The following is a 24,331-nucleotide window of genomic DNA, read 5'->3' as shown; positions in this document are numbered from 1 at the left end:
TTCTGGCCTCACTGAGGAGCCCGCCAGTTACCTTTTGTTGTCAGTTTGACAAAAGAGAACCCCAGGTTCCTGTGCTTGAGAGGTTTTGGTCTTTCTGGAGGTCTAGTTATATCATTATGTTATTTTTCTTTTTGTTAATTATTTTTTCTCTTTTCGTGAGCAATTTTAATGTCTTTCTTTCTGGCTGGCCCCAAAGATACGTTGCCATGGCTTGAGATCCTGCATACGTTTGTGTATTCCTTGGTCTGATTTAAGTCTGTGGCCTTCACCACATGTTGCAGCTAACTTCATTCGTTCTGTTGACTGCCTGATTAAATTATGAGCTCTTTCTGTCATTTCTGTGTAAATAAGCCACACACTTACAAATTAAATGACAACTAATTGGATTATATACAGCTTTGTCAGACTTTGTGGTTCCTGCCTTAAAATCCTGTTGATGGAAGCAATTTCTTACTACAAGAAGAATTTGAGTTAGCTGACTCACATATAATACCAATACTAATACTAATTCCAATACCAATACTAATACCCTGATGATATGAAGGTTAAAAGAAGTTTATTAAAATACCATAAAGCCAGGTTATTTATCAAATACTCATATAGGCCTTAGTATATGCCAGCTACTCTTCTAAATGCTTTACTCTTAACAACACTTCTGAGGGCTAGTCCCCTATTTGTAAATGTGGAAACTGAGGCACAGAGAGGTTAAGCAATTTGCTCAAGTTCACACATCTAGTAAGTGGCAGAGTCACAATTCAAACCCTGGCCGTCTGACTGTACCATATATGCTCTTAGCAGTAGTATCTGTTTCATTAGGCCGTATACACGGGAAACCTGGATATGTTTATTGTAATTGTGGTTTTATACATTGTCATCAGACCCAGAAACGAATACTGACTTATCTGATGTTTTCATGCAGGTAGTGAATTGTTTGCTGGACTCTACAGTGACTACTGGGGCAGAGACGCTGCCATTTTCAGGAGCCTGGGGCGACTGGCTCATATCCGCACTGAGCACGATGACGAGCGCCTGTTGAAAGGTAGGACTGGGGAGAAAAGCGTATGTAAATCAGAACTGAAAGCAAGTCCAGAGCTCATGGGAAACTTGCCATTTTGATAATAATAACAATACAAATGTAATTTATAGTTTTCACAAATTTCAGGGTTTTTTTCCTTAGCAATATTCCCGAATTAAAATATTATATATGATATATGTATATCATTTTATAGCAGAGTGCATCAGCTTTATTATACAACCAGATTACCCTCATAGCAATAGTTAGAAATCAGGACTTAAATGAGCAAGACAAACACATGAGAAGTGAAAACCCCTTTCATCCAGTAAGTTGCTTTGTTTTCTCTTGTCAGTTGGTATAATTTTGTATGAATTGATTGCTTTGCTTTGCTTGTTTTAAAAAGATCACATTGTACTTGAGAGACAAATGAAATTCTAGGAGAATCACTAGGCATTCATTTACATAGAATCCTTTGTAAGGAATCATGTTTATATTTTGGCACATTGGTATATCTAGGGACTAAAATCATTTTATAGTGAGTGGTTTCATTATTTTCAGCCTTTTTATTAAGCTTTAGAGTGCATAATCATTATTGGCAGCATTTTATCATTAAAATATTTGACATTCCATTATCTGTCAGATGTCATTCCCTCAGATCCCTTTGATTACAAATACAAAAACTTAAAATGGTCTTCCATGAGCTGGACTGATAGATAATTTATGAATTAAAAAAATAATGATAGACTTCTTTACTAAAATATTTTACATATATTGACTTTAATATATGCCTCCCATATATATATATGGGAGGAAGTTCATGGAGATTATAATCATGCTGCTCCTAACCTGTTCTTCTTTGAATTCATTTCAGGTCTATAATGTATGCTATTTGAAATTGATTTATTTCCCTCCAACTCAGTTAAATTTTAAATACCCTAACATTTCTTAAAAATTGTTGATTTGCACAGAGTATGGAGATAGCTACATGATTTTAATGTTTAGTACAAAATTTCAAGGGAAATATATTAACTTACTTTGTTGTAATAGTTATTACATTTTCATCTATTTTTACTTCTCTAGAACCAAAATTTGTAGGTTCGTACATGATCCCTGACAATGAAGACCGAGATGACAACAAAGTGTATTTCTTTTTTACGGAGAAGGCCCTGGAGGCAGAAAACAATGCCCAGGCAATTTACACCAGAGTGGGGCGACTCTGCGTGGTGAGGACCGCCTTCCTCTCTCACTAAACTTGCCTAACTCACAATTTATGGTCAGGACTTTGTTCATTTTATAGTAGGTTTCTACTGTATATTTTCTTCTATTCTGTTAGGCTCCCTAAAATTGGTATTTATGATCTAGTCTTCAGACTTCATATCTACTGAAAGTTTAATCTGAAAAGAGCTTTGCATTTTGTGTGATTTTCTCCATTTTCAAAGCCCTACTAAGAAATGGCCTATAATTAGGCTATACTTCTTCCTACACAGAAGTTTGAGCTCCATTTTAAAAAGTTAATTTCACCAAAATCTTGCTAATTTCTTTAATCCACATTCTAAATAATTTACATAAGCATGTTTCAACAATTCAGATGGTTGATTCTGTAGGAAAAACATATATAGTTTTGTTGGGCATAGTCAGATAGGTTGTTTTGTGAACATTCAGAACCAACTGAAGTAGCCATATATATTGAGAGAATGCTAATAGTGTTATAAATGTGAAGTTATTTTGATATTTAAGAAGATACTTGAATAAAGTTAAGAAGACATTTATATGTATGTTCAGTATATACGTATGTATATATATATATTCACATATACACACATATGTATTTTGTGTATATGTGCAAATATGTATGCCTGTTATGTATATGTGTGCTTGTGTGTTAGTATTTCAAGCCTTTTTCCCTAAAATAAGAAAAAGAAGTGGATGCTTCTGTACTTCTGAGATAAGCAGATTATTTATCAATAAAATAATAATGAACGTTACTGTATCATAAAGCTTACTACTTGATTTAGGGAAGGGTACTCTACTCTCTACTAACATTGTTTAATACCTGGAAACTGTATTTAATGGGCCAGGGTGAAAGTACATTGACAAGGCAGAATGTGCAAACCTAAAGAAAAAGTTTATGGGGAATTGCATCTTTATTATTATTTGAAGATTATGCTCAAATTTTCACATTGAATAAAAGAAGTATAACTCTTGCCATCTGCAGGTTTAATAATACAAAATCTGTTGGTGGTAAAAGTTCTCTGGGTACCCATTTACCTGCTTTCTGTTTTTTACAGAACGATGTAGGAGGACAGAGAATACTAGTGAACAAGTGGAGCACTTTCCTGAAAGCTAGACTGGTTTGCTCAGTACCAGGAATGAATGGAATTGATACATATTTTGATGAATTAGGTAAATATTGTTGGGAGAGTTAAATTTTCCTCTTCGATATATATGTTTCTTTGTATAACCCTCACTGTTTCTAGCACATATGGAAAATTTGCTTTCCACAGTAATTGACTTCTGTCTAACTTAGAGCGAGTTTCTATTCTTTTCATCTTGGCCAGGTCCCCGAATGCGGACAAGGGAGTTGCGGGAACAGAAAGACCCCTCTTGTTAGTTTAGAGTCAGTGCCTCTAGTTCCCTCCTTGAGGCTCAGCTCAAAGTCATCTTGAACAGTCATCAGTCTCACTATGTTGTCATTTGGTCATTGTTATATGACTGTATATGGAAATGTATATCTTAAAATCTATCATGGGTTCTAAACTATTTTATGTCAATATATTTTCTTCACATGCAACGAGGACTAAACATATTAAGTAACATAATGGTCTTTAATGTTTCAGAGGATGTTTTTTTGCTGCATACCAGAGATCATAAGAACCCAGTGATATTTGGACTCTTCAACACTACCAGGTGAGAAATTTATATGGCCAGTCGAAACATCATGAAACAAAGGATGCCAAACCCCTTCACCGTATATGCAATTGAAAATACTATTGACCAATGAGTTATTTTCACTTTCCGTACTTTATAAGTCACCAATTTCTCTTCGGTCTCCTGTGTTTGCAGTTGTACTTTGATGTTTAAAGCCACAATCTCAATCCAGATCCTTATTTGTTTTTGTTTGAAGTACCAGCATCCTCCTATGCTCAATGTCCTAAGTTCTTCCCTCTCTGATCTACAACAGAATGATTTTCTTTTTCTCATACAGTTTTTAAGGTACTAGTTCCATGCTATAGAGTCTAGGATAATTCTTTCAATCATCATGTACAATTGTCCAAGTCAGGCTTTCAAGGCTCTCTATCAAGTCTTCCCCATTCAGGATTGAACGTTTTTCCTCTAAATTCCCACAGACTCTGCTTTTGACAAGATAATACCTTGTCAGAATCCCAGTGTCTGCTTTCCCAGTGACTGTGATTTTATTTATCTACTTTCCCTTCTAACGCTGATTTCTATCAGTTTTTCCAATACTTGTCAGTTGCCATCTTCATGGAACACTCCTTGGTTCCTTAATCACAGAGCATTTGGCCCACTCCTTTACTCTGGTTGTCTTGCTTCTATGCAGATTCTTAGAGAACACACATTTATGATTTACCCTCTGAGTTTAAAATTTTAAAAAGGTGCTCAAGTTTAGGGCTTATGATCTAGTATTTTTCTCTTTTATGCTTTTGTATTTTGTATCCATTGAAGAGTGCTGGAAAAATGAATAAAATATTTCATGTGTTGATACATGAATGAAAAAATGTTATTAGAATCAGTTTTGGTTGAAAGTTTATATATATAATTTCCTGAGTGTCTTTCCAAATAAGGCAGAGTGGAGATGATATGACTGGAATGAGAAATAAAGAATATACTTCAGTTCTCTTGACGGGAAAAGAATGATATTACTCAGTTCCTCGTTTGCATTGCATTGGCCTTAAACTGTTCTATAGTCATGTGTACCTTGTTTGCTTAGGATCTCTCCACATAGTTTTTGTTTACTTTTTCAGCAGGTAGTTTATTACGCTCACTTTGAAAAAAAAAATAAAGCTCTTTCAGTAAGTATCCTGCTATTGTAAGGAGACCTTTTCTTCAGCACAGAAACATGGAAACAATTTTGCTATCAGTTATTCCTTGATGCAAGGAGATGTTAATGTAGACTGGTAGCTATTACAGTCCATGGAAAATCCCTAACTTCTTTTTACATTTCATCTTCTGCCTTATGCCAGTGAAGAATTTATACACTGCATGATAAATCCATGGCTTTATGTGATAAATATAAGCTATAGGATAATCAGTATAGATTTTTTATGGGTTATAATGATCAGTTTATAAGCTGCTTTCATAAATGATAGCATAATAGATCTGTCTGAGATTTCAAAGACAAGACATTATTTTCTTCCATAATTTCAATTCTGACTGTTCAATTTATACATAATTGTGAGAAAAAGGCTTGCCAGCTGTTACCTGACGTAAAGGTTGATATCCTAGCATGGTGATCAAAGGTTTATTGCCATGTTAGTTGGAAGACTATTTGGTTTTCTCACTGTTGCAGGCATTTCCAATTGCTTCAAGGTGTGTTATAAGATGTGTAAATTGATGTCCTCAGACAGTAACATAACTGCTGTTCTACAGGTGTCTCAGAATGTAGGAAATGTTACACTTAAAAAAACTATCCATTTTGCAAAGCACTTTCACAAACTAATTATTTTAATTCTCACAATAAGGAGGCTAGGGAAGTGTTAGAATTCATTCAGATTATGCCAAATTAAGAAATGCAGCCAGATCTTTAAAACAAATCATTCTAAAATGTCCTTTTGCAGAATCTTATGCCCCCAATGAAGCTTGCTGTAGTTAGTCAACTACTGTCTTTATCTGCGTCAAGTAGAAATTTTTATCAAAAAAATAATTTCAGTTGCTAGTAGTTCTGCAGGTAAAGAATCTGAGCTTTGTAGAATGTAAGTCTTTTTCTCAAAATTAATCTGGTGCAGCCCAGTAAACCTTTCCACTGTAGCACTGTTTTCAGTGACCTGAAGGAAGGAATATACAGCAGGCTTATTAATGTTTCTGTGACCCCAAGCTAAAGAATGAAACAAAGCCCCAAATTTTCTTTAGACTTTAAATTGTTCTTCAAATCATATACACTAAGAGAAGTAATAAAATTTGAATAAAATTTATAGCAATATTAACAGAATGGCGAATAGGAAAACACTGTCTACTTGGAAGAGAGGACAACGTACAAGGAGATAAAGCCTTCCTCAACTTGGGAATGAATCTTTAAAATATTAAGGCCAAATCTTAATGAAAAATATAAAAACACAAAAGAATCTGAAAAAGAATATGTCTGTGTATATATATATGTATATATATGTGTATATGTGTGTGTGTGTGTGTGTGTATATATATATATAAAACTGAATCACTGTGCTGTACACCTGAAACTAACACAGCATTGTAAATCAACTATACTTCAATAAAAAAAATAAGATTTAACTGGAAAAAATGAAGTGACACAACTGCTTTTGTGATTCTAACAATGTCATTTTCAATTTATTATAATAAATAGGCAAAAAATGGTAAATTTTGGAGTTTCCATACTTGAAATATTGCAATAGTTGGTATCTCTAGAATATCCTATGCTTAAGAGATTGCAACTCTTTTATCCAAAAGACTTCATCCTTATCTATGTTGTCTGCGGGGCTTGACTCGGTGACCTCCTAGTCTGTTCCAGAATAGTAACTTATCTTTTTTTTTTTAGTAATATATTTAGAGGGCATGCTATATGTGTCTATCACATGTCCAGTATCCGGGCAGCCTTTAATGGACCATATGCACATAAGGAAGGACCTGAATACCACTGGTCACTCTATGAAGGAAAAGTCCCTTATCCAAGACCTGGTTCTGTAAGTTTAGGCATTTAACAAAGTATTCTTATTTTTTAAAGACGCTTTTAGTAATATTCTGTTCATTGTTTCAGATGCTTTACTAAATTAGCATGAAATAGTTAAATTCAATACCTAAAAATATGCTTGATTACTTGCAAGGTAAAGAAATATTACTTCTTACATCAAGATGTATGCTTGTTGTTTAATGAAAAGAATATAATCTAGCATTATAGACTATATATTATTGTTGATATTTTAGCTTTCTATGTAGCTCTCACTAAAATTTTATTTTTAAGGGTACTGGTCAATACAGAAATATCCAGTGAAATGAGCATCAGATTCCTCTCAGCCTCTTCAGAAGAATTAGTGCCACATGTGATTTCCATGTGAGAGAATGTTACAAAATTTTTATATTATAATATTTGAGTCAGGCTTTCAGTTCCCTAGGCCACATTGTCTCCCTACTTCTCACTTTAAGATGTCAAGAGGAAGCTTTTTCTCTGGCTCTTCAGAATTCTGAGCACCCCATTTGCCATCCTTGCTGGCCTTCTGGAAGAAAAGTGACAATACAGCTGTGTTGCTAGAGAATAAGAAGTTCCACCATTGGCCTCTTAACTGATACTACTAAGATTCTCCCTAACTAGCCATTCAAACTTTGTGCTTTTAATTGCACACATGATGATGATTATGATGAGGATGATGAGGATGATTTTGTATCACATGTTCCGTACACAACTATGTTCGGAAAGTAGCATCATTGTATCTGCTGTCCATGGAGAACGAATACTGAACTTGTCATGCAGGTCACGGTCTACACTATTATGAGCAGCTGGTGAAAACCCAACACTAGGCTGATTCCACAAGTGCTTGCAAGTCGAGTAGAAACCATTTTTGCAGAGCCAAAATTCAAAGTGGAAACAAAGCTTACCTACATTAACAAGTGTAAGGCTTTACCATTTCAATCACTCTCTCTCACTAGCTTAAAATTATTACTTCCAGTAAGACATAAAGTATATTTTATTTCACTCTGTTGATTGAAATTACAATTTAAATGGAGAAAACCCACTCCTGTGGCTTTGCTGGAAATGCTTCTTGAAACCACATGGTATTAAAGGAGATTTGGAGGAAGTGACTGGTTACTGAACTGCTTCCAGGCTGGTCCAAAATGTTTCCAATTATATATCATGAAAGTACACTCAAGTGAAAAATTCATGCCAAATTAAGAAATATGGCCCAAATTTTTAAAACAAACCATTAAAAATGCCCTCTTTGCAGAATCTTATTACTAAACTACTGTATTTATACTCTGAAGTGGAAAATTTTTATCAAGGTCATCATTGCAATTGCTGCTGGTTCTGGAGGAAAATATGTGAAATGAGGGAGCACTTAATAACAAGCATGAATCAACACAGTTAAAGGTATTCCGAGAAGTAACTTAGGTACCGTTGAACATTTATTTTTAGAGTCAGTGATTTAAGAATTGAGACATGTTATGGCAAATATTTCTTGTTTTCTCAATTGATTGTGTCTAATTCATATAAAAATAATATAAATTCATACAGATTACAGTAGAACAGAGAGTGTTTTTTCCTTATTTAACAACGATGGAATTTGAATAGGTTTCAATGTTACAGCACTAAAATTCTGTAGTCAGTGAGACAATTGGAACCATCACCAATCATAGTATCAATAATGGGAAAGCTATTGTGCGGTTGTGATTCTTAATTTGGGGGGAAGATTTAGCACAGTAAAGAGTCTCTTTGTTTTGCTATGAGCAATATATTGTTCATAGCAAATTAAAATTTAATTTACAAATATGAAAAATAAATTTTAGAAGCAGGAAAAATAATTAGAATATTTATAATGTTATACATTTATATTACCTCCAGACTATACCAGTATTACATATACTTTACTTTTTCAGTATTTCACTACTATCTGTCTATTTCTACTGCTGCATGTTTGAAATAATTCAGTCTCTCTATGCAATTTTTAATGCAGATTTTATTTCTGTAATGAAGAGTGTATGGTTACTAAATATTGCTAAATGCACAGTTGATTAACTGAACATACCCAGTTTTTGTTATTTTTTTCATAATTGAGTATAAATTTGCTCTTTAGATTTCAGGGGAAAAAAATTCTCTCCATTTGTATTTCAGTGTGCCAGCAAAGTGAATGGAGGGAGGTATGGAACCACCAAAGACTACCCCGATGATGCCATCAGATTTGCAAGAAGCCATCCACTTATGTACCAGCCCATAAAACCTGCCCATAAAAAACCAATACTGGTGAAAACAGATGGAAAGTATAACCTGAAACAAATAGCAGTGGATCGAGTGGAAGCCGAGGATGGCCAATATGATGTCTTGTTCATTGGGACAGGTAAAGAGATTAGAGAGTACTCAGAGAGACATTTAAATTGAACCTTAAAATCAATAACATTATTACATTAAAAAAGACCCACCTACCAACAAAACCCTGGTTGACCCATTGGCTCATTTACATACTACCTGTCTACTGCAATGGAAGAGAAGATTTGGGGTAGTTACAGCACATAATTCCTGATACATGGTCAATACTTAATACATTTGAACAAATGAATATGTAAAGGAATGAGTAATTGATGTTAACAAACAATAAACAATGTTGGTTCCAAAAAGAACTCACAGAGGAAATAGGGTGCCATACAAGGATAGTTCTCCTGTTACTCTCCCAGGCCCACCGCTACCTTTGGCTGCTCAGCAAGGTCTCAAGATTTTTCAATCTTTAGGTGAGGTTTAGGTAATTTCACCTAAATCTGTAATCTCAACTGTGCTTATCAGGCCCCATCAGAAGTCAACCATGTGTGCCAAACAAGCCAAGTGTTACACATAATGGAGATAAAATTTTAGACCAAAGCTATAATATCCTGCATTAATAAAACAAAGTGTAATAAATATGCTAAAAGTGAATATTTCAAATAAATTTGTAATTTCAGTTAATGCTGTGCATTAGATCTAGCTTGTGGAAGAGAACTTGGAATCTTTTAGCATCCGGGGTAATATGTATAAAATTCTGTCAAGTACTTTAAAATTATATAGTCATTTAAAGAATCTTTAAAATGATCATTTCTTTTTTTTTCATATGCATCATAGTAATTGCTACAGCAGCTCCTATTTAGAAGAGGAAACATTCTACCATACTTAACTTTAATCATTGACATATTCTAAAGAGACGTTGCATATGCCCAAATCAGGAATTAGGATATAGTATTAATATTGGTGCTTGAGCTTTTCCAGTCATGCTTTCTGAAAAAGCAAAGATTTAAGTAAGGAGATATTCATCGGATTTCAAGAAATTGATCTCTGGTGCAGGCTGTATTTTATTCATTTATTTTAGGAGGTTAGTAATGTGTTCTACACTATGGGTTCAAGATTAACAAAGCATCAGATTTCTTTAACAAAGTTAAAGTTACCTGGCCATGAATTCACTTATAGTGATATCCAGCAGAGTTTAAAAAAAAAAGAATTCCATAAGCAAGAGTAATATTTGATAAAATTAATCATAGAAAAAAGTATGTTATTTTTAAATGAGAAGTCATATATAAGTCCAAGAATGTTTTCAGAAATACTTGTTTATTAGATTGACCAAAGCTATTTGAGAGAATTCCAGAAATACCAGGTATATACTTACACTCTCTTGTAACCTATGTTTAACGTAAAGATATTGTTATATTGAACCACAGCTTTTCAGCACAAAGAACATATTTGATAAATGTGTGATGAGTACAGCATTGGAAAATCCCACAAAATAATTATGTTTCCCCAAATTTACCAGGCACTTGCTTTAGTGCTATATAGTCCTTATTGCAAAATCACTGGTTGCAAATTGATAATTTGAGTTTCATCTTTGCTTTTTACTTGATATAATAATTGTGGGATATTTATAATGTGTGCTTGATATGATAATTTTTGTTCCTTTTAATGTATGATACAGGTAATTGTTATTGTTTTATTTTAATCAAATTTTATTAACCCAACCACAAGATTTCATAATTTTTAAACAAATTGCTTAAATACCGTAGAAACTCTTGGATCAGAACCTCCAACGTGCTTTTTTCCCCTAAGTTATTTCTAGCCACTACACCAAATCTTTCTTACAAGCAAATTAGTGTCTTATTAAATTTTTCATTGGAAATAACAAGCTGAGAATATCAGGAATAATAAAAATAACTTGGAGTTTTAAAAGGTGAATATAAATTTATAAAATTATTGATAATTATGGAAGCTAAATGGTTTGTACAGGAGGACTCATTATACTATTCTCTCAATAGTGTATGCTTGAAATTTTTATTAAAAGTGTATATAACCAAATTTGTGGTTACTGGAGGTGAGGGGTGGGAGAATTGGATGAGGGTTGTCAAAGATACATACTTCCAGTTATGAGATAAATAAGTACTAAGGATATAATGTACACCATGATTAATATAATTAACAGTGCTATATGTTATACATGAAACTTTTTAAGAGAGTAAATTCTAAGAGTTCTCATCACAAGGAAAAAAATTCTTTTTATTTTGGTCTATATGAGATGATGGATGTTCACTTACTGTGATAATCATTTCATGATGTATATAAGTCAAATAATTATGCTGTATACCTTAAACTTATACAGTGCTGTATGTAAATTATATCTCATTAAAACTGGAAGAAAAAAATAAAGTATATATAGATATAAACATGTCCTATCTATATGCCTATCTATCTATCTATATTTACATATATATATATATATATATATATATATATATATATATATATATATATATATAATTTCCATAGTGTGTTGCTTGGAAGGTTCCATAAGATTAAAGGTATAGTTTCTTACAGGGAGGGTAGCTTTAGGTAAAAAATTTTCTTTCATCATACATCACAGAAGAAGCTAGAATAATTTGCCATCTGTCTTATATTTCATTAATTCCAAAAGACATTTTGATTTCTGAACCTTTAACTGGATTTTTGAATCAAATTTTTGAAATAATGAATATGAATATATAAGTAGTCATATTGTTTTCACTAGCAATGATGAAATGTTTTGTACATCTAGATTTCAAATCTTATTTGAATTTATAGTCTTTCTATGGTTTTTAATTGTTTGAAAACCAGATTGTGACAAAGCTTCTAATTTATCTCTTTTGTTTTCTCACAGATAATGGAATCGTGCTGAAAGTAATCACGATTTATAACCAAGAAACAGAATCAATGGAAGAAGTAATTCTAGAAGAACTTCAGATATTCAAGGTATTTCTAGTAAAAAATATAGCCAACATTTATGTATTACAGACAGTTGCAAGTGAGTTATAAATAGGAAAAACATTATGTCAGTTTTTTTTCTAACCGGTATATTGTGAATTCAGAGTGAATTGAAGAATGATTTAAAATTCTGATACATCTATTTGATTGTCATAGACTGTTCAGATGAAGAGGCCAGTATTTACCGAGCATGAAGAGAATTTCATTATGTGAACTGTGACATAAAGAAATGACACTTATCCCACAAATGAATTCTAGAATCATTATTGCAGTGTATCATCTTGAACAAATTTACTATCGATACAGACAGTTAAAAAATAGCAGTAGATTTCATGTTGTGGACTTTGTGGTATGGTGAGTAGACTGCTTTTTTATGGCATGCAGTTTACACAGAGAATTTACTAAAAGAGAGAAAACTACAAAACGATAATGGGAAGATTAGACATGACACAAACAATTGTACATATTCACACACACACACACACACAATAAGTCTCAACATTTGTGGCACTTACTGTCTTTGAAGTCACCCTGAATGCTGAATTAATTAGTAATCATTGCTCCTAGAGGAGATACAGGGTTAGGTTCCTGAGAGTCTCTAGTCACGACATTTTTGTCAACTTATCGATACATAACCTTGTTTTATGTGTGTCTCTGTTTAAAGACACCTTAGTTAGTATACATAGTTGATTACTTAACATTGAACTTATGGCTAACAGCACTATAACTAATGCCTGAACAAGGCTTATTTAAAACATGTTTTGTTCATAAGGCACATCACAGTCTTTTGGAGCTTAGGAACACGAGACAGCACTTCAGCACTATGCTTAGGGGCCTTTGAATCAGCACAGTCACTAACAAAAAGCACAACAGTATGAAAATGGGGCACTAAATAGACCATGAAAAGGATACCTGTTTACAGTATGAGAGCTGAAACAACAAGGCAGTGTATCACCTTGACCGACATCATCTGGGAATGTACATGTTGGGCAACTCAGAGTTTTTGCCATTCTGAGCACACGCATGTCTGTGAATGACTGTGAAACACAAGTATTGATATTGGAGTTACAAATAAAATTTGGCAAGTAAGCAAATGTGCAAGAACACAATCTGCAAGTAATGAAGATTGTGTATGTAGGTGATGAATGTATATGAAAACATTTTTGATGAGAAACAGTTTATTTCGCATTGGCTTTTCTGGAGATTAGATTCCCCATAGCTATGCACAAAGTTAACCACATTCTTATCTCAACCAGAGCAGCTATGCTTTTGTTTATTTTACGTATTGGACCTCTGTAAGATTTCATTTCACATTAGGAATCATAGCTCTCATATTAACCACATTCATCACAATGTCTTGTTCATATAAACCCTTAAGAAACATTGTGTTTTGAATGAATAAATGCATGCCTGCATAAATGGTTCTGTAGTTTAAAATATTTTTAAAAATTTAATAGAGAGGATCAGTTTTTCTCTTTCAAAAAATAATTGTTTGAAGGATAATTATCCACAGATCGGATCCCACTTGCCTATGGCTTTTCCACTTTCAGAATTGACTGAGTTTGTGGTGTCCGTAGAGACACTGTAGTCTCAGTCACCATCCCTAGAATTGCACATAGGCTCTCAAACTATCCTGTAGATTCATCCTTCCTCTGGTGCAATTCTAAGACAGTGATGATGACAATGCATCTTTTTCAAAGCGTTCTGGGTTCATGGAAATTGAACTCTAATGGAAAAGTATTTTGTTTAGGCCTGGGTTAAAACAATGAAAGATCACATAGTTTATTGGCAATAAGACCTATTCAAAGACGTAACTGTTTTACTTCTAATGGTTCAACTTTCTTTATAAGAAAGAACACTCTGACTTTATTATTTTATTTAAAGATATTTGAGTTTCCAAAGCATGAGTAATATTCAAATGTAATCACAAAAATTGTAATCCAGAGACAAACTACAAGATGCTTAGATTATTCACTACTTTTCTCATCCACATTTTGTCCTACTCTACTAGAAAATATATTTTAAAAGAAAGCTATATTTTATTTAAGTGTATTTTCCTTTTGATTTACTAAAATGAAAGCTTTAGACTGCTTGGCAGCAAACAACTCACATACCTAGTATGATTTCAGGTAATTTATAACCACACTAAGGTATGTTTCTATATTTTTATTCCTAAAAAGGAAACGTATTTTTTTAATTTTTCAGGATCCAGTTCCTATTATTTCTATGGAGATTTCATCAAAGAGAGTAAGTTGTGTGTGTGTGTGCATGTGTGTGTGTGTGTGTTCTATATATCAGATAAGGTCAAAGGATAGAAAGCTTAAGTATGTGTGCTTATATATTAACAAGTTACAGTTTTATTCTGACAGAAATACATAGTGGTTTACAGGTAATAGGTTTCTTCATTTTCTGTTTTTAGAAAGGTTGACAAGAGTAGGTTTACCTCTACAACCATGATAGGGCCTTATTCCATGATTTTTTTTTTTGGTAATGTTTTTGCAAAAAACAATGGTAATGATGGTAATACAAAAGAGTGTACGATGAAACACAAACCTCTTTTCTACTTTACTGGAACCAGCTTCTGGTTTAAATTTCTTCAGAAGTAGTTGTTGCATATATTACCTCATTTATTTATAAATAACCTTTTATGTCTGGGCAAATGGGAACATGTGTTGTTGATCTGCTACTTCTACGTTTTACTTAATAACATTTCTTACAGTTTATTCCACGTCACTCTCTATATATCTACATCACTTCTCGACACATTATATGACAATGTGCACTGTTGGTGGCAATGTAAATTGGTGCAACCACTATGGAAAACAGTATGGAAGTTCCCCAAAAAATTAAAAATAGAACTGCCATATGATCTAGCAGTTCTACCTCTGGGTATTTATCCAAAGGAAACAAAAACACTAACTCAAGAAGGTATATGCACCCCCATGTTCATTGAAGGATTGTTTACAATAGCTAAGGTATGGAAATGAACTAAGTGTCCATCTATGAATGACTGGATAAACAAATTATATATATATATATACACACACACACACACACACACACACACACACACATACACACACATACATTTATACATACATATATACACACAAAATGAAGTATTATTCAGCCATAAAAAAGGAAGAAATCCTCCCATTTGTGACAACATGAATAAACCTTGAGGGCATTATGCTAAGTGAAATAAGTCAGAGAAAGACAAATACCATATAATCTCACTTATATGTGAACTATTGGCAAACAACAACAGCAGCAACAAAAACAAGCTCATAGATACAGAGAGCAGACTGGTAGTTACCAGAGGCAGGGGCTGGGTGAAATGGGTGAAGGTTATCAAAAGGTACAAACTTTTAGTTATAAAATAGGTAAGTCCCAGTGATATGATGTACAGCATGGTCATTATAGTTAACAATACTGTATTGTGTATTTAAAAGCTGCTAAGAGAGTAGATCCTAAAAGTTTTCATCACAAAAAAAATTTGTAGATTTGTAGTGTATGATGAGGGCGGTGAACTAGACTGATGGTGATCATTTCACAATATATACAAATATCGAATCATTATGTTGTACAGCTGAAACTAATATAATGTTATATGTCAGTTGTATCTCAATTAAAAATGCAAAAAAAGACCATTTACTTTTCCAGTCTCCTACTGGACATTCCTATAGATCTTTTAAAAAAACCTACAATGTTAGATGATGAAAGACTCTACTTAGATAATGAATAAAATAGTCAACTTCTTGAGATTTTTGTCAGCCTTGCTCTAGCAATTTTATTACTCATGCATCCAAGCCTGTAAAAGTATTTCAGATCTTGGAGAAAATGAAAGTATCAGCGTTCCATTATCTGTCTTGAGTAACTGCAGTCATTTAAGTGAGTATCCACAGAGGCGATTGTGTAGGAATGTGAAAATCCAGGTGTAAGAGCTCAGTGAGAATTCTGTCCATTTCTACCAGTGGCCTCTCTCTTCCTTGATGTCTGTAGCAACAGCTCTATATTGGATCTGCTTCTGCCGTGGCCCAAGTCAGATTCCATCAGTGTGACATGTATGGAAGTGCTTGTGCAGACTGCTGCCTGGCTCGAGACCCTTACTGCGCCTGGGATGGCATATCCTGCTCCCGGTATTACCCCACAGGCACACATGCAAAACGGTGAGACAGAGTCTTCCGTGGAATCTTTCCTTTATTTAGAGAAACAAACCTAACACTATTTTCTTCTCTTTTTGTACCCATTCCATGAAAATAACCGTGTTGGTTCTTTTTGCTTGTTTGTTTCTTTTTAGTGATTTTCCATTTATTCCAAAGTAACTTTGTTTTTTTTTGTTTTTATATTGGAGTATAGTTGATTTACAATGTTGTGTTTATTTCAGGTGTACAGCAACTTGATTCAGGTGTACATAGACTTTAGGTATATCTATTCTTTTTCAGATTCCTTTCCCATATAGGCTATTACAAAGTATTGAGTAGAGTTCCCTGTGCTATGCAGTAGGTCCTTGTTGATTATCTCTTTTATGTATAGTAATGTTTATATGTTAATCCAAACCTCCTAATCGTCATAGTCCTATTTTGTTCATAATATAAGTTTTGAAAACTCCATATTTTTCTGAAAAATAACTCCCATTAATTATTGTGTAGAGACTGGGCTGAGCAGGCTGCTGGGGTTTTATTTTTCCTCCGGCTTTGAATCAACTCTTTCCCCTCCTGAAACTTTTACTGCAAGACATGAAACCAGTTTAGATAAATGTAAAATGTGGAAATGGCTAGCCACCCCACACGTGAGGAATTCAAAGACTTAAAAGGAAAATAAATAAATAAATTCTGAAATACATCCTGCATTTGCCCTGTGTCCTCCCGACCAGCTGGTCTTCATTTATTTCATTTTGAAAGTGAATATTTTAACTCCTAGGCAAATGCATGACCTGTATAATTAATGAAATGTGTGATTTAATTCAACACAAATGAAAGGTACTTAAAGACCTCCAAACTCTAATATCGACAATTCAATGGGGTCATTGCCACTTGTTAGAGAAGGTAAATCCTGGGATTCTTTGAACAGGAGACCTTGAGGTACAGAAGTATTTTAAAGAATAAGGATTTTCACTCAAGTCAGAAGAAATTGTGCATTCTTTGGGGAGAAAAATAAGGGAAAATATTTTTATTATAGAATAAGCAATTATCTTTTTCACTTGATAAAGTGACTAAAGATAATATAAAGCAAAAATATAGACTCATATACAGTTTCCCTACTGAAAAGCAACTTTTATTAATTTCATTTACTCTTGCTCTTTCACTTTGGGCTACTTTTCTTTAAACCTTTTTCAAAATCTAATTTAATCTAATTTAATACAGTTGTTATTTTTCTAAGTTTACATGTGTAGTAGAATCTCATTTTTAAACAAACTTAGTCACTAATTCAAATTTTTGTTAATTTGACCTTAGCTAAGTTAACAGTCCAATGAGTGTTTAAACATACACTAAGCAGATAGTAAAAATATGCTTTGAGAGGACATTTGTGAACTAAATAATTTACCAACTGTATTAAAGAATTGAGTGAGTTAATTGATTTTGTACAAATGCTTATTGATATTTGAAAGCAATTCTTGAGGAATATAGCCATGTTATTAATTGAAAATATTGTTTTATGATTTATTCACTCATTAAGCCAGTTTCTGTACTGTGTTCAAGGGGTATGAAGAAACAGTCACAGCCCCCTGTCTGTAGGAAATCAGAACCTGAAGTGGAGAATGGAATTGTAAATAAGGATGGTAGCTCACCACTGAGCACTTAGTATGTGTAAGGTACTGGACTAAGTGCAATACACATAACACATTATTTAATTCTCAAAAGAACCCAACCTTTGAGCTCAGTCTTGAAGGTAGAGATATAAGGAGATTCCAGCTAAAGAGAATTAATTGTTTGTACAGAGGCACAGAATGTTCTGGGAAAGCCGTGTAGTTCAATAGGTTAGGAGTGAAGTGGTAGGATCTAAGGGCAGAAAGGTAGTTTTACCAAAAGTAACAACATTATTTATCCTATTGTTTTTAGCAACAATCAATATGTTTACAAGCCTTGCATCAAATACTTTCGAATAGCAAGGTTTTGTATTAGGCAAGCAAGAGCGATGAAGAATTTTAACTGAGCAGTTTCCGTAGCTAAGCATGTCTTGGTATACAGTGCATCTTGTAAGATCGTACATGCACAAGTTTGTAAGATAGTATTTAAAAGGGTGGACAAAAAGAGTTATTTAGAAAAAGTTAAATGAATGGGCAAAATCATAGACAGGAAGGAGTGAGATGCTGGAGTCAGGAGCCATACTCGTAAGTGAATTAGTTCAGTTCAGTGACATGTAATGCAGATCTTCCAGTAGCGTCACTCTTGTGAACCGTCACCCACCCCTGGAGGAGAACTTTTTGGATAAGTTCCAGGACATAAAGGGAAAATAGTTTGCTTTTATAGCAGATCGTTTTTGCTTCAGATCTGACTAGCAGCAGAAATTGAAAACTGGTCATTAAAATAAATACTCTTCTGTTCACAGAGTGAAAATGAGTCAACAGAGGAAAAACATTAATTCGCAATTCAAACCACTTGTTTAAAATGGTCTTCCAAAATACACTATAATTTCTAGAGCTAGGTCTTTTTCTTCCCCCTTGCTCTTGTATTCCGTCTATTTCCAGCATTCTCTTTAAAAGTTTCTAAGAGGCAAGAGATATAAGAAAAATATGCGACTTTGAGAATAAACGACAACTTTGCTTAACCTTTCTAAAACTCCTGCTTTTAACACACTCTTTTTTAAATGCTGAAGTAAAGAGCAGCTATTTTAGGATAGTATAAAATGAACTGAAGCTTTGTTGGAGAATGTGATATCTTTCTTTTTAAATGCATGTTTCCAGTGATTTTAAACAAAATTTTTGTACACCTATCCACAATACTTATCTAGTATTAGCTGACTGTAGTTCCCTTTATTCTCCCATTATCTGTATAATAAATATGATACAATATCATTTCTGCAGAGTGGAACCTATTTCCCATTTCATTGATTTATTCCTGTTCCATTATTCATTATTGCTCAGCAGCCTTGGGATTCCCAATACCAAAACAATACTCAATGAAATGAGGAATTAACAACAGCCTTTTATTCTCACCTGCAGCTGCTATCAGTTGTATAATAGATGTTAATGCTAGTATAAAATAATATAGAGGCTTAAAACTTTTAAATTTTGCTCCTTACTTTTCTGCCAATGTTTATTTTCAGTTTAGCTCAGTAGAATGATCCATGTGGCAGTTTTAGTCTTAACTTTCTAAAATCTCAGGTCTTTAGGTAAGGTTTTCTAATCAACAATCTATCTTTTTTTAAACATGCTTTCGCACACAGGTCATAATCCTAAAAATCGATTGGAAATATTCATCTGTCCTAGTGTTCAATATAGGGAAATACTTAAATGGTTGTTTAAGTATTGCGTTCTTAACTAGGATCTGAACTCATGTGTGCGAAAGCACTCCATCTCTTGAAATAACGTTCCAATATCCCTATTTGGTGACCTTGAGGAAAACCTAGAATGAAAAAAAAAGAAATTGAGACTGGAGTTTAGGGGTCAGTTAGCCCAACTTTATTTTATGAAGGAGGACACACAGAACCAGGAAAGGCAAAGGATATGTATAAGTTCATGCAGCACATGAGTGGTGGCATTGGGATTTGAATCTGGTTCCCTTTTCCAAATTTTATCATAGCATATGGTTAAAGCATCTCTTTATGACTCTGGAAGTCTCACTCATTTCCCTCTGGGGTAAAACTTCTGTTTTTCCTTCTGTTTTTCCCTCTGTCTTGAAGATATGCCATGATTTAGAGAAGCAAGTAGTATTTTCTGCCTTTATTGTAATACTTCTGTTTTTATCTCAAATCTGAATTAATATGCCAAAGATCTTGATTTTAGCTTCCCGGTACTAATAATGATAATTTCCATTGTTTAATTCCTGAAAACAATGCTTACAAATTTGAAACATGGTTTATATTCTGGAATTCTTTTCCATGGATAAAGAATATTGTCATTTGTCAATTATATGTCTAAGCGAACTATAAAACATGAAAATATACTAGAAGCATATTTGCCTTTTAGAGGCAAATTGAGGAGAAGTACAATATTTCTTGAGTTCTACTATATGTAAGACATCCTGTTAAATAGGTAAATGCACCATCACATTCAATAGAGGCATATCCTTTCTAAATGTTATAACTGAATAAAAGTAAGTTGAGTATATTATTAGTTTATTTTTATTAGCAATCATATTGATCATGATGGCTGTAGAACAAAATATTTAGATCCAAATACCTTTACTTAATGCACTTTGATATAGATAGGAATTTTATGCATTTTTACTCAAATAGGTAGTCTGCTTCAAATCCCACTGTCTTTATCTACACACATTCTTTACCACCCAAGGCCCTCATTTTGAACTAGAAGACTTCTTGTTCAACTAAATTCTTAAAGAAATGTAAAGAGAACCTTCTTAAATTATAATCAAACTCATGCGACGATTTAAAAAACAGTTTTCTATAGATCTTATCCATTGAATAACATTCAATGGAAATGTGGAAAACTATGAAACTTGGATTTTATCCTGGTTTCGTATGACTGATCAGTTTTTTCAGTAGCAGAGTACTACTTGAAACTTTAATGAGGTTGGCTATCTTTTAAAGTCTGGAAAATTGAAATCTGAACATCTCCTAAATGCATTTACTTACTTTCAGGCGGTTCCGCAGACAAGATGTTCGTCATGGAAATGCAGCTCAGCAGTGCTTTGGACAGCAGTTTGTCGGTAATCCATAGAAAATCGATTGCCATGGGTTTCTTAGAGTGTGCGTTGAAGATAAACTGCCAGCTTCTTAAAACAGGGTCCTTGTTTTCTTTGTGATTGATACACACTAGAACTATGTTCCTGAAAGTATTCTGTTTTTCCATGTAGTTAAGATTTTGTGCATTGGGTATATAATCTTTCCTAATTAGGAAAACGTTTTATCTACCTACCAAGCTTTATTGTTAGAATTCAAAAAGGGGACTCCAAAACAAAAATGCTGCATACTTTAGGTGGCAGATGCCACGGTGATTTGCAGGATTTATTTCACCAGTTCAACCCTGGGAATGTCTTCACCATGTTTTTATAACTTACAGTAATTTTATCAAGAGTGATCTAACTTGAATCCAGTCACCTACTAAGCTTTGGATAGAATAAAGTGGAAAACTTCGACTCTTTCACTGGGTTTCTGATGAAAGGTGGTACGTGGTCCAATGTGTAAAGGAAGAGAGAAAATTTCAGCTGTAGACAAATGTAGAGAAGTCAGACAAGACGGAAAACCACCGTCCTGACTCTTTACACCATGATGGTAGTTGGTGAACAGGCTGCGCTCACCAGGAAGCAACAGGGGGAAGGGGCACCATGATTGGGAGACCAGAGGTATTTATACACAGCTCCAGAGATTGTGGTCCGGGATCAATTTGCTAGACCCCGGGCTGATTCAGGATTTGATGCAAGATGTAAGCCTTTCTCTATTAGCTAGAGAAAGGTGGCATTATAGTTTTAGGGAAATTTAGGGGTCAGTTTTGAATGCAAGGACTCAGACATAGAAAAAAAAATCCTGGGATCTAGTACTGAATTTGATCTTGGTTAAAAACAACAAAGAATAAATCCACTTGCTTTTATTCCAAACTGCAGTTAGGTATACTTGCCTCTCTGCCCATTTGAGTTCAAGTTCAGTGAGAGCCTTTCTGGGCCAAAATACAGATTATAATCAAGAAGTTCTTGTTCGCAAAGTCCTTAGTTCAGTTTCGTACTCTTTTCTTCCTTCAGGAGCCCCGTATCTGGATAAGTGCAGTCCATTGTCAAGATAACACTCACACTTGCGTTTATGTAGTGTCATATCTCCTTGATTTCTGCTTTCTGCCTTTGGTTGTAATCATGAATTGTAGTTCTATGCCTTGCTTAATTGTTTGGGGCTCACCTTCTCTTGCCCGCTTTATCAGTGGATGTTGCCACTGATTTTCCATGAATTTAACACTGTTGCACCTTCTTACTGATCTGACTGTTACATCCTTTGGAACCAAACTCCCAGTTACTTCTTGCTGTCTCACTCCATAGCCTGCTGTGCCTTTTTAATGCCTAGATTTTCGTATGCTACTCTCCCTAAATAACTCCTGTATAGAAATTAACAATGAGTAATAAAAGTTACTCACTTTGCTATAGGGGTCTGAATAAAGAATCTTTTCAAAAATATTGTTTGCCAGTAAAATCAAAGTCTCAAGGCTGATGTTAACATTTATGTTATAGGGGATGTTTTGGATAAGACTGAGGAACGATTGGCCTATGGCGTAGAGAACAACAGTACTTTGCTGGAATGTACCCCGCGATCTTTACAAGCAAAAGTTATCTGGTTTGTGCAGAAAGGACACGACACAAGAAAAGAGGTAATTCGTAGCTGCACATTCACACTGTGGTGTCTTGCATACAGTGTGCCATCAGTAGATAGATGATGCTTTATTTGGGTACTTAAAAAATTAAACAATCTATTGTGCTGTACCTGTCATTTTAAAAGTGGGGTTTTTTTAATTATGTGTGATTTATATACATATAAATATATGTGTATGTATAGGTATATGTATATATGTATATATAAAGGTTTTAAAATACTTATACATGTAGGTTTTTATATACATCTATATTTATAGACATATATAAATAAATTATGTATGTATGTATAAATACAATTTGGAACCTAGAATTAGATTTTAACTTAGGAGCTTTTTTCGGCTTCATAATCTTAGTGTCATGTTGTAAAATTATAGTCTCAAATTGTATCACCCAAGGCAGTGTTTTAGAAAAATAGCGAAATTAAACACCATTATCACATATATCTTAGACACATGGATAATAGAATTGAAACAACAGTAGCAGCGACATTAAACCAGTTGTTGATAAAGCTATTAAGTCATATGTGAGACATCAACTCAGGGGTTCCACTGTTGTCCAAAGAAAAGGCATCAGCTCTTTTATCCTTCTAAGCAGGTTTAGTGGTGGACATTATATTTCTATAATTATCTAACTAATGAGAGAGGAACGAGTTGGCCTGCTTTTACAGACGGAAGACTAGGCAGCATTTAAAGCACACATACAGAAGAGTCTGTATAGATGCATGCGCGTCTAGGGAGCTGGTTTTATGTAGGGAGGGCTCAAGGGTGTGAAGCAGATAAAGCTTAGGGGAGGCAGATAAAGCATTGTTGATGTGGGCGTTGAACTTAATTTTTACAAAAATGGAATTAGAAAAATAGAAAATTTGGTTATATTAAAGGGTGATAGACTTGGTGAATACTGGGGAAATGGTCCTTAGTAAAGAGAGGGTTACAAGTTGAATAAGAGGAAGAAATTCTAGAGGGCTGCCTTAGGACACAGAGGACAGCTAATAGGTACTCATAAGATAGTGAGTCAGGAAAGTCTGTACCTCATTTTGACGCTGGAGACGAAAGCTTTGTCATCGGAAGTTTAAATGACTGATTCTACATGTAGAGCACAATTACATTTTATGCCTTTTTTTCCCCTAGCCTGTTGTGAAACTAAAAATCCAAAATGTTTTTGGTCGAGAATCATAAAGTACGTTCTGGGAGATGACTAAACTTCTATATCCCAGGTTCCTGGGATAGCTATTAGAGAGGAAGATGATACCTCAGCTTAACAAAGGCTATTAGAAATAGTATAGAAAGGCAATCAGGAGAGGAAAATTCTCCTAAAGTTTCATGACATCATAACAATAGATACGTGTCCAAAAAAGTTACAGTACACTGCACTGAAATAAATTATTGATTTAGTACTGAAGTATTTTCCATTGCACAAATCTGAGATAAAACTGGTTTTTAAATTCCACTGTAACTGACTTGGCAGGAGAGGACCTGGGAATATTCTATAGTTCCTCCAGTTGAATGGCTTCGGAAGACAGAGAAGTAATTCTTTCATCAGTAGTTTTCTTCACTCAGTATGTTCTGTTTCTGATTTGGAACTCAGCGTAATCTGCCTCATTTGGAAAATTTTACCAAATCATTTTGACATGCTGCATCCAGTAGTGTTCAATTTTAACTTTCTTTATCATAGTAACATAATCTACTTATT

The 24,331-nt window shown here is 34.0% G+C and overlaps 1 protein-coding gene across 1 annotated transcript in view; it reads left to right on the top strand.

The window, feature by feature from the left end:
- Positions 1-24,331, top strand: part of SEMA3E (semaphorin 3E) — a 273,154-nt gene that overhangs the window by 231,720 nt on the left and 17,103 nt on the right. The window contains exons 6-16 of the mRNA XM_082632907.1: positions 920-1,039; positions 2,096-2,238; positions 3,304-3,418; positions 3,853-3,922; positions 6,747-6,891; positions 9,033-9,255; positions 12,061-12,152; positions 14,370-14,411; positions 16,167-16,333; positions 20,928-20,995; positions 22,502-22,638. Coding sequence (XP_082489033.1) covers positions 920-1,039; positions 2,096-2,238; positions 3,304-3,418; positions 3,853-3,922; positions 6,747-6,891; positions 9,033-9,255; positions 12,061-12,152; positions 14,370-14,411; positions 16,167-16,333; positions 20,928-20,995; positions 22,502-22,638 — 1,322 coding nt within the window. The remainder of the gene's footprint in view (positions 1-919; positions 1,040-2,095; positions 2,239-3,303; positions 3,419-3,852; positions 3,923-6,746; positions 6,892-9,032; positions 9,256-12,060; positions 12,153-14,369; positions 14,412-16,166; positions 16,334-20,927; positions 20,996-22,501; positions 22,639-24,331) is intronic.

This window comes from Mesoplodon mirus, assembly GCF_964341445.2.
Source record: "Mesoplodon mirus genome assembly, chromosome: 9".
Taxonomy (NCBI): Eukaryota; Metazoa; Chordata; class Mammalia; order Artiodactyla; family Ziphiidae; genus Mesoplodon; species Mesoplodon mirus.
Note: the sequence above shows the minus strand (reverse complement) of the source record. Positions and strands in the feature narration are given on the sequence as shown.